Source organism: Parasteatoda tepidariorum, chromosome 6, assembly GCF_043381705.1.
Source record: "Parasteatoda tepidariorum isolate YZ-2023 chromosome 6, CAS_Ptep_4.0, whole genome shotgun sequence".
NCBI classification, from domain to species: domain Eukaryota; kingdom Metazoa; phylum Arthropoda; class Arachnida; order Araneae; family Theridiidae; genus Parasteatoda; species Parasteatoda tepidariorum.
The window spans coordinates 77052699-77064741 of NC_092209.1; the positions used below are offsets into that span (position 1 = coordinate 77052699).

Below are 12043 nucleotides of genomic sequence, written 5' to 3' on the forward strand. Positions count from 1 at the left end.
GTCATAATTTTGCCACATATCGTTGGTTCAAAACTAAAACGACACTTCTGCACTATCTTCTCATGTTATTTGAATGAGAAGTGAGTGCAGAAGTGTCGTTTTAGTTTTGAACCAGCGATATGATTACATGGCGTCATGAATACATAGACCAAATATTCAAGAACGAATTCTTTTCAAAATGTAGCTATATTTTCTAAGGACCTGTCCATATTGGAGTAAAGCAACTTTGTTTTTTGTTAATCGATGTATATAATAGAGAAAAAATTTCTGTATATTTTTTCAATTAGGACTTTTTAAAATGTGGATATATGTGCCGATAGAAAAAAAAGTCTATAATTTCCTTCAGTTTCCATAACGCGATCAAAAACTTTTAGATTTGAAACTAAAAAATAATTTTGATTATTATAATGATTTTGTCTTGAAAAGACCTTCCTAACGGTATAGTAACCGGATTCAACAGGTTTATAAAATTGGTATTTTATGATTAGCATTATATTTAGGAGGCTACTGTGGACATGGGGGACAAGAGGAGACAACATGAATAGCTTCCCCCCCCCCTCAGTCATATTTCCTAGGTGAGATGCCGTAAATTGGTAATATTTACGTGCAGTGAACCAAAAACGTACCACCCTGAATAACTTTTGATTTAATGATCGGATCTTCACGTTCTAGGACTCCATCTTAATAATTCGAGGGTGTGACTTCAAATATGAAAATTGATTAATGCACGATATTTTATTTTAAGTTACGCAATCAGACACAAGAACATACTTTCCCTGAATAAACATAACTTTTGTTCAACAGATTCGATTTTCTAACCCCCGTAATATAGGAGGTAACTGTAATCTGGGAAATATGATCCCAATAGTTGGGTCGGATGAGCTATCCAAAGTTTGGACCCCCAAATGTTAAGGGAATTGAAAAAATTTTGCACATTATTATAAAATTCTTTTATCTAAAGATAATTCCATGTAAAAAATAACTTTTAGTAAATATTTATTATTTTTTATTTAATAATAGTCTAATGCTGTTGATCATTTACGTCGCACTAGTGCTACTTAGTGCTAGTGCTACTAGTGCTTTTTTTAGTACACATTAGGCTATTGGTGACGATCTGGGAAACATCCCTTGAGGTTTGATCCTCTGCAGAGGGGATGGCACCCCCGCTTCGGTAGCCCGGCGACCTCTACGCGAAGTCGAGCACTTAATGGTAGAACAGTTTAACGAGGACCAATACCGCACACCCTCGGTCCCTGGACAGACTGATCCAAGTGGTCACACACCCGCACACTGACAGCAGCCAGTGATGCTTGACTTCGGTGATCTGCTGGGAACCGTGTCTTAACGATCCGTCCACTACGGGACAATAATAGTCTGAAAACTTTTGAATCGTAAGGCAAATTTTTTTTTTTTGTATCATTTCAAAGTATCTAATTCCACATGGAAAATACAAAATTTGAGCGAAATTGGTTGATTAGTTCTTGAGAAATTGAGTTTTATAAGTACGACTTTTTTAAAATTTAATTTCTCAGGATTAATCGATTTCGCTGAAATTTTGTATTTTGCCATGTGGAAAACTTACAATGTTTTGTTATTCAATTTACATGCGAACAAATAATTTGTTTTCATAAACATATTCGCTAACATAATACATAAAGAGCTAAAATGACGATTAGAGATGGAGTACTGAAAGTTTTTGAAAGGGCCTGCGCCAAAAATTTTTGCCCCAGGGCCCCGAGGGGTGAAGTTACGGCACTGATTTACATCCACCAACCCCTTCAAGAATTCATAGTTCCACCACGATCCGTGACATTTTGAGGGGTCAGTTTTCAATCTGTAACATTTTATTTTATAACTTTCGTTGAATATCCAGCCCAATTTTGTGGGCTTATGACTACTAATGTTCAATTCCACAGCATTTTAATTTTAAACCCAATCCTGCATTGGCGATCTAAATGGCCTATAGGTGGCGTAGAGCAGAACTCTCTACCAACACATGGCAACACTTCACATGCTTTCCCCATTAGCGTGCGGAGAGTCATAGAGGAAGGAATACGTTAGTTTTTCGCTTGATTTTCTTATGGATTAACATCTTTTAAGTTGGAAAACTATGTGGAACTAAGAACTGCATTAAGCATAGTTGTAAAGAAAAATATTACGGAAATTTAAAAAACTATTTTTATGCAATAAAAAAGAAAATATTAAGAAAAGGGAAAATATCGTAGTACACTCCTATACAACTTAACAGAGGAGGAGAGGGAAGGGAGAAGGGCCAAAGCCATGAAACTGGTCTCTCCCCAGATGGCGTATTCGAGCGTTGCGATCGTCAATAGAAGCGAGTTCCTGGATCAAGTATTGGGAGAAATTTCGCTTCGTTGAGGACTTTTTGATGGATCTAACCAACACCTCCTAGAAGGAACAGGCTTCAGCACGGGTTACCATAAATATCCCTTAATAGTCCAAACGTAATGACATATTTTGTATTTTCAACCTCTGCGCAGCTTAGTACCCCTAACGTAATGACATCTTTATTATTTTTCGTCTACTGCGCAGTTAACTTCGTCACATCGGACTACTTAATTGATCCGTGCTGAGGCCTTTCTACTTCTAGGAGGTGTTGATCTAACACGCATTTGTGTCACATAAAGGAAAACAACGAAAACCTCCAGGAGTTAGCCTGATGGCAAGAGGACTCTAACCCATGATCCGTATACCACTTTCGTATCTACCAACCATCGCTGAGAATTGAACCCGGCTCACATCATTGGAAGGTGAATACTCTGTCCCCTGAGCCATCACGGCTAGAATCCGCAACATTAATATTTTAAGCGTTAAACAGACAGGGATAACCTGGTTGGTAGGACGTCTGGCTAGTGCTCGTGAGACCATAAGTTCGAATTCCACCGGCTAATAATTGGGGTTTTAAAGTCCTCCAAACAAATTAGTACCTCAGTAGTAGTAAATAGGAAATTGATAGATCTTTGGTTCAGGTCAAAATTACGATCTATTGATGATTGAATGAAGCATGGATGGGTCCTCCCTGTAAAACGGGGTGTGACCTGCATGTGGCTGAAGTCGCATTCTTGTTCATAGATGGCACCACTGAAAAAAAGAAACGCACCTTCTTTTTCTCTCGGATTTTCGTTAGTATTCTTTTTCCTTTTTCTCTTTGTTCTGTAATTTTCTTCCATGTTTTCTCTGCATTTTGAACTTCTGCAGCAAATAAGTAATTTAAAATAACCATGGACAAATTCAAGAGAGCAATACCTATTTTTACTCTGTTGCTAAGCAACCAAGTTCAGACAATAAAAAAATAACAAAATTATGTTCCGTGATTGCTTGGAGGGGTTTATTTATTCGGGAGGGGTTAATAGAAAATGTCTGGAAGTTTTCAGGCAATAGACATTTTTTTAACTGCTGACTAAAAAGCAAAGCTTTTTTCTTTTTTATCTCCTTCGAAAAGAAAATTTGAATCGATTTATATATTATTTATGATTTTCTTAGCTTTTAGAATTCGAACACATGAACTTTTCATCTGACAATATTTGCTTTTTTTATGTTGTTTTTACTTCATTTATACGAAGATTTAACGCTAAAATTAAATTTACATACAAAATTTTATATTCATGTGGTCCTTCAAAAAAACTAAGAGAACAGAAGTATCAATATTGTAAGTATGAAATTATCTTTAACTTTAAAATTAAATTTTGAAACCGGGTATTTGGAGTAATGAAATTTAACATTTTGTCTTATAAGTCATTTCAGTGCCGCCATTTCAGTACCTTAAGGACCTTACGAACTCTGTTTAAAAGTAGAATATCTTATCAGATATACATATATATACAGTCTGGCTTCGATTCGATGTATGGTACTTCTATTATACGAATTTTTTTGTGGAATCAAGAACATTTTGGAAATCTCTTCGTAAAATAACTTCCAAACAGCGAAGTAAATTTTCCATTTAAGGAACTTTTCTTTGAGATACACTTTTCCTATTTCCCAAAATATTTCAGAGAATTTTAAACTTGTAAACGCATTTTATGAGGGAAATAACATTGAATTGATTTTCGAAGCCACTTAACTCTTAAAGAAAGCGGTAAAACCCCTTTCTCTTTTTATTTGCATTTCAAACGAAAAACTCAGACAAAAAGGATTTTATCTGTAGCAATTAAGCTTAAGAATGCATGTGGTAATGTATGTTTAAAAATACTTTTATAATAAATGCAGCTATAATTTTATGCATACATTTATCTTTTTTTATTTGAAAATGTATGCAGCATGATAGTGTAACACTGAATAATGTTTTGCTCTATTCTTGCAGATTTCTTTTGTGATTAAGATTTAAAAAATAAGTAGTATAGATACTAGTTTATAAGTTAAAGGTGTATCAATTGCTTTTTTAATTATGTCTCGAGTTTATGAATTTGAAACCTGTTATGTGACATTTAAGTATTTCAAAAGGGCCGAACTGCCCTTGCATCAGAAAGGTTCTGGGTTTGAATCCCGGGCAAGGCATGGATGTTCTTTCCTTCTCTGTACTTAATGTGGGAGCAACGTTGGCCCACCTAATATTGTGCCCCTGATAGAGAGGCTAATAAATCTGCCCTGTAGATGCCTGAATTGACGAATGTTAACACAGATGGGCATCGGAAAAAAAAAGTATTTCAAACGGCGATTTTCTACTCAACTAATTTTCCCCATAACGAACTTATTATCGAGATTTAGCGACTTCGTTAAATAGAGGTCTGACTGTATATAATGGTGGTGACAATCGTAAAATAATTCTGCAAATTAAGGAAGAAAAAGAAGGAAAAAAAAAAAACAAAGTAATCATGATATTTGGTGATAAATATAGCTGATCGTAGTTGAAGAACATGTCGAGCGACATTTTATAGTGCACCTTCCTTGGAATAATGGAGATTACGCAACCGATTTAATTTGCATTTAAGAGGTGAAGCTTCTTAAAATTTACATTGAAAGTAATAAAAGTAATCGCACATGCGAATTTATTTCTTAAATTACATACATTCTTCAAAAATAAATGAATAAATCAAATAAAAAAAGAGAATTTTAGTTATTAATCTCAAATAATGACGGGATAGCTGAATTGATTACTCAAAATTAAGATTACGACACTGAATAAAATCAATTTTTATAGTCGAGTGACATTATACATAAGTCGGTAAAAGGTCGCACTTTTTTAAATTTTCAATTAAAAAGTACACGCATTCAAAGTAATAACGAATAAAATATAATTTTTAAAATTAAAACAAAAAAAAATTATATTTCTGTTATTACTTTTATGATGGAAATTTAGTTTCTTCACTAAAAAGGAAAACCATTTATCACTTATTACGACAAAGTAATATATTTTATTTAAAGAATTTTATTAAGGAAAATATTACTGTCTTAATTGCCGAAAAGTTTAAATAGTTTACAAATAATAAGCACATCTATAACAATAGTGTTGCGCAAACGTTGATTTACATCTTTTCTTGATATTGTTTTGTGATACTGGAATGGACATTCCGCTGATTTATTTAAAATGTGTTCTGACGTAAGTTAATATTATTTTGTAATATTAGAATGATCTTTCGCTAATATTTCTGAAATCTACTGTACTATCGACTACTTAGGCACCTTTGTCATCTGAGTCGGGTTCAATTCAAGAAGGTAATAAAAGACAAAAAATTAATTGCAGAGAATTTTTTTTTCCAAATATAATTCAATAAAACACAACGATTGAAAATACCATTTTCTTTAGAAAATGGTATTTTTAATCGTCAAGAAATAAATTATTAAATTTGAAAAAAAAAAAAATATTGCATTGGTTGTGTTTGGGAATTGCAATTTATCATGAAAAATAAAAAAAAGAAAACAAATTTTTTTTTGAAACACTAATGATTAATTTTGTAAAATGTATAAGTTGGGTAATTGTAATAAAAAAGAAAAGTCATAACAAACAAGAGAAAAGTAGAAAAGGTAGTTTTTTTTATTTGCAATGCAATTTTTTTCCTGATTATTTAAACTAACAACTATTTAAAAGATACTGTTACGAAAATTAACTACTACTTAACAAAAATAAATAATTAATAATCTAAGTTAGCAAGTTTAAAGTTTATTTCATGCATTCGACCTTTTTAATTCAAGCTTATTTATTGCACATCATTTTGATACTTATTGCACCTTTAAAATTAAAAGATTTTAGTGGTATAAAGTTACGCATTTTATCATTTGAGGCATGAAATAAAATAATTATAAAAAATAATCATTAATTTAATAAAATGTTAATAAATAAGAATATAGTTATAAATAGAAAGTTATAAATTATGGATAAATTAAATAATCATTATTAACTATTGTTTTCTTTATGCTAAAAGCTTTCTATAATATATTTATAACTAGGAGGCTTCGCCCCCTGCTCGCTCGCCAACCCCCGGAACTGCTTTCGCAGTTCATTACGGATTGCTTCGTAATCCGATGCTCGCTCATTGGATACGTTCTTAACGTCAAGTTTTTGTATACTTTTTTGAACACTGAAGTTCCGAAAACTTTTCACTGTAGAAAATTCTAAACCTGTGAATTTCAATATTAATTTGAAATTGCAAACAGTTCACATATTTCTCTTAATCACACTATTCTAAATTTCAGTTGTTGCGAAAAGTAACTGTTGTAAGCTTTGTTTTAAAGTTTTTCCCACCAGAGGGCTAAAACCATGTGTTGTAAAACAATATGAAATAGTACTGAAAGCCGGATGTAAAGCATCGGCTTCTATTTCTAACTTTTCTATAGTCCTGTACTACATATAAGGTGTATTCAGTCAATCAACCATAATGTATGCTTATTTTTTAAAAATTGTCATCATGACCTACTTTGAAGATGCCCGCTAGATAAAACTTTTCGTTCGTATAAGAATTTACATTTCTTTCACCCATGCTAGATGAGTGAAGGTTCATTCTCTATTAAGTAGCACAAGTTAAATTATTACCATCACACTCTGTTACAGAAACTATTTAATAACTCGAAAATATGATGTTAATGTTTTAAAACTCTCAGTTCATTCTAAATTAAACACTTTAAAATATAAATTAAAAGTATATTTTTCAAACTATTTCATTAATGTAAATTCTAAATGATAACCATTTAAACCCTTATTTACGTAAAGACAATAATTCAATACTACTAATCATTATTCAGAAAAGAAAATTTTTTAACTAATTAAATCTTTGACAAAATTTATTTCATCTTTGAGACTGGATTTTTGGTTTCGAATAAACTTGCATTTAATAGATATTTTGAAGTCAGACAAACTTAGATGTAATTATACATATTATTAGAGACTTTGAATCAGTAGGTTTTAAAATTGGTTAAATATTATTGATCTTTTTTGTGAGAAATATATTTATCCCGGTAGCCTAAGTGTTATATACAAGTTATTTTATGTATCTAAGATAACTGACTTAAAAATCATATTTAATAACTAATTTTTGCTAATCTGCAAAAATTGAAAACTTAAAAAAAATATAAATTTCTATTGATTATTAACATTTACTTAACAATAACAGACATTCAACTTTTGCGGCTTATTCATCTAATATAACTTTAATTTTTTCTCAATTAGTGAAATTTTTATTACAAATATTAATACCAAAAGTAATTTTAGATATTAATTTGTGTTTTTACCCACTTGTTTTTTAAAAGAAAAAAACATTTAGTAATAAAATTACAACAGCTACTTTTATAAAAGCAATTGTACAACATGCGTTAGAAAAGATTTATTTGTAAATAAAAGATGTTACAAATAATTTTAATAAAAGTTGCTAGAAATGGGTTTTTGCCAGGACAGTGGCAAAAACCGGCAAAAACCAAATTATCTAAATTGCTAATTAGATATTATTACAAAAAACTTGAAACAAATTTAAATCAATCATAAGGAATAATAATTTTGATACATTACATGAAAAAATTATTTTTAACATACTAAATATAAAGGCAATAATTTTTAAAACATTATTATTTTGATACATTACATGAAAAAATTATTTTTAACATATTAAATATAAAGGCAATAATTTTTAAAACATTGAAAGTTTTTGACCTCTTTTCATTTTAGAATCCTTAAATAAATGTTTTTTTTTACAAATAAATAAATAGTATTATTTGTATAGTATTATTATTACTATATTATAAAAAATTATTATTTGTACAATAATTAACTACACATCTTGATAGATATTTTATGCTTTAAATTATAGTTATATTAATTTAAAATAAGTTCATTTCACTGGAAAAGAGAATAATCGCAAATTTTCCAATCAATAATGCTTTAAACTACTAAAATGATATATTATTAAATTATGATTTAATTATGGAATAATAATTTTGTTAATTTTTTTGTAATTATTTATAGTTATAGTATATATTTCAATTTTAGGAATAATTTTGTACCAAAAATGAGTTTTTGTCCTCATCTGGGAAAATATAAGTTTTTGCCACTTTTTGCCAATTTGCTTGGCAAAAACCTGTTTTTGCCAGCAAATTGGCAAAAACAGGTTTTGTAACTGGTTTTTACCATGGTTTTTTCCACCTGCGGCAAAATCTTGCCAACCCTGGTCAATAGTATAAACAATACTGTATTTAGTCAGATGACATTCCTGAGAAAAACTCTCATTCCATTATACTCTGGAACCGATCAAGAGAAATTCAGACCCAAGGCCCACCAAATTTTCCGGGCCCCTTACAAAATATTTTGAAGTTATATTTCTGAAGAATAGCCCTAATAGTAAAAAAGGAATTGATGAAACTGCATGATTCAAGAGAAACATTCTAAGAAATTTTGAAAACAGACAATTGAAGATTATTTTTCTAAGATAAAGTTTACGCAACTGTATATTAAAGCAAAATATAAAACAACAAAACAATGTTGTGCCAAAATAAAAATAGTTTGGTGACCACAAACAATTGAAATCAGTGAACATTGCTAAAAGTCACTAATTAGCTAGATTGTTTTTTATTGTAAGCTGTAATTATTACTTTATTTAGATCTTAAACCAACACAAAGCTAGATGACTTTTCATTAGATTTAACGATAAGTTCAGCATGTATACTAGAGAGAGGCAAAACATGGTTTGGGAGCATCTTTGGAGCAACAAAAAAGCAATTTTGGAGCAGTGAAACAAAGATTTGGAGCATAGTTAATAAAAAGAATTAAAATAAGAATTTAATAACAAGAATTTTTAATTTTGTTCATTAATAACATATCTTATTTTTTACACTTTTATGAAGGCCCCTGCATTAACAAATTAAGTTTCTTTTTGCTATCCTCCAATGCTGTTAAATACTCTGCTATCCTCGACTTAGCCTCAGATAAGAGGATCTGTCCGCTTTCTATAATCAACATGTCTTTATTATTTAACCCATCTCTCATAATTTTTTCAGCTGTGGCTAAGAGATCATAAGAAGCCTTATATTTTTTTTGCAAATCAATTTCAATCTGCTTTCCTCAGTTTCAGTGTTTTCACATTCTTTTTCCTCAACCTATAATCGAGCAGAATAATTTTTAAATGCTGCACGTGCCACTTTAATCATATTGTTGTCCACTTTAAAGTTATTTAAACCCCCTACTTTGTTAATATGTGACACAACTTGCCCTATTGTCAAGTAGCGTTTCGCTCACACTAAAACCTCTTTCAACATCAACATGTGGTATGTTGATGTTGAAAGTTTGCACAAAATTGCTTATGTTTGCACAAAAGAGCTTTATTACAAAAGGATATTTGATGCTTCGAAAATTATCTCTCTTCACGAAATAGTTTTTCCAAAACACACCAATTGGTGCATATTCATTTGACTTAGAAGAATAACCTTCTGGTTTCCCATGTAACCTCATCCATTCATCTAGTAACAAAGATGCCTCTTCAGGTTTTATAATGGATGGGGTTACTGTTGCCAGATATCTTATTGACTTAATAGAAGTGTGCCACTTTAATCATATTGTTGTCCACTTTAAAGTTATTTAAACCCCCTACTTTATTAATATGTGACAACTTGTTTCAAACCATTAACACCATGCGAATTTAAACTTGCCCTATTGTCAAGTAGCGTTTCGCTCACAAAGTGTTGCATTACAAAATGCAACACTTTAAGATGGTACAGTAACCTATTTTCAAGAGACAATGCTTTTAAAAACTTTTTTGCGCATGCCAAGTAAAAAGACCTGAACCTAAATACATAGATTTTTCCTCTGAAGAAGATAAGGACGTCATCGCCTTTGTGGTATCTACTCCAACATCTATTAAATTTGAATTTCGCCAAATATCTGCATTTTCTAAATCCATTGATTTTAAGTCCTTTTCTGACAAACTAAGAAAAGCATAACTCTTCAAAAAAACGTCCTAACAATACTTTAACTAGAGACACCATTTCATCATACAGCAAGTGAATCAATGGTGTCTCAGTTTGGAAAAGATCTAAAAATTTATTTAATATAGCCGAAATATTTCTTAAAAAAGAGCTTTTGGCAAAAGCAATTTAAATAAATTCAATATTGAGTGGCTCATACTATTTTTTAAATTAACAATTACTTTATTTAATTCTGTAAAAGGTAATTTAAAACTCTAATTAATTTAACTATTATTTAAGGTTATGGAGTGCATTTTTCTTAAATTTTAAATAAATGTTATTTGTAATAGTAAATTCAACAAAACATTAACAGGATTAATATACATACTGAATTTATAAAAATATGTAAAGAATTAAACAAATTAAGAAAACTTTAATAAATTTATATTACAAATATAAATTAGTAAATGGCCCCTAATAAATTTTTATTAAAATTGGTTACCTAGTACAGTATTTCATTAGTGAAATGATTAAAAAAAAAAAAAAATAATTTTTAATGCAAATACAATGAGTAATTTTTGTCAGAAGTAAATTATTATATTGTCCCTACACTCAAAATATTTAGCATATTTGTGATAATTAAAAATTTTTATATCAATTGTTTTAAATCAAATCAATTAAGAGATGAATTAAAATATTTTTGAATGACAAATCTGAAAAACATAAGATTTTTTGCTGAAAGCCCCTCTCTTCATACTTATTTAAAACTCAATTAATTCTTATCTTTATTAAATTAAATGAATAAAAGGGAGATGGAAATTTTGAGGTATATGAAGCTTTGTGGTTCTTCACTGCTCTGAGGGTCAATATGAAAATATGTACTTAGTCAATGGTCCCTCAAGTTAATTTAAAAACCATGGTACTAATCTATAAATAGAAAAGCGCAAGAAGGCCATTAGCTTGCCATTGACGAAGACGATGGCACTTCAATAACGACGAAATTAACAAGAGAAATAACATTTTCTTTTGCTATTAAAATTTGGCAATGTTTAGTTGGTCGAGTGAAGAGAGAAGTTTCGGTTTCATTTCAGAGAGTGGAAAATGAAGCCTGAAATTGAGAATATGCAAAATGAAGCAGAGTTGCATATGAGAGTGCAAGAATCCTTCCCACTGAATCCAGAGCAACCCACCACATGGCAGAAGCTTGGTTGCTGCAAAATTGTGACTTGGTGATACCCAGGGAAAAATATCCTTTTTGGCGTAGATTAGCGCAATTTAAGCCAATTCCTTCAATTTGGAGCAGGCTTCCACAATTGGCGCAGCACTTGCACTACTGATACTAAGATATTAATACCACTGATACTAAGATATACACTGATACTAAGGTTATTAATTACAAATTTTATTTTAAAATACACTAAAAAAATATCCAAAAGTGCCAAAATTATATCTACTCATAGAAAATTAAAAACACATGTAACTATTAATTTATTTAAATATAACACTTTTAAAAAATTAAAATTCATATTCACTTATGCCGTTGACGTAAAAATTGCACCAATTCAAATTTAGCTGTACATTCGAATTTGATTTGTGCAATGTTTACACGAGTTTGGTTTATCACAATATAAAGAAAATTTTAAATAAAAAAATGCATTTGCTTGAGAAAAGCTGTTTCTTTCAGTATTAAAAAAAAAAACAG

The 12043-nt window shown here is 30.2% G+C and overlaps 1 protein-coding gene across 1 annotated transcript in view; it reads right to left on the minus strand.

The window, feature by feature from the left end:
• The window catches only part of LOC107447781 (zinc finger protein 239-like), a 5233-nt gene extending 3209 nt beyond the window's left edge, over positions 1 to 2024 (minus strand). Inside the window, exon 1 of the mRNA XM_043052065.2 lies at positions 1933 to 2024. Within this exon, the coding sequence (XP_042907999.2) occupies positions 1933 to 2024 (92 nt within the window). The remainder of the gene's footprint in view (positions 1 to 1932) is intronic.
• Between the last annotated feature and the right edge of the window lie 10019 nt (positions 2025 to 12043).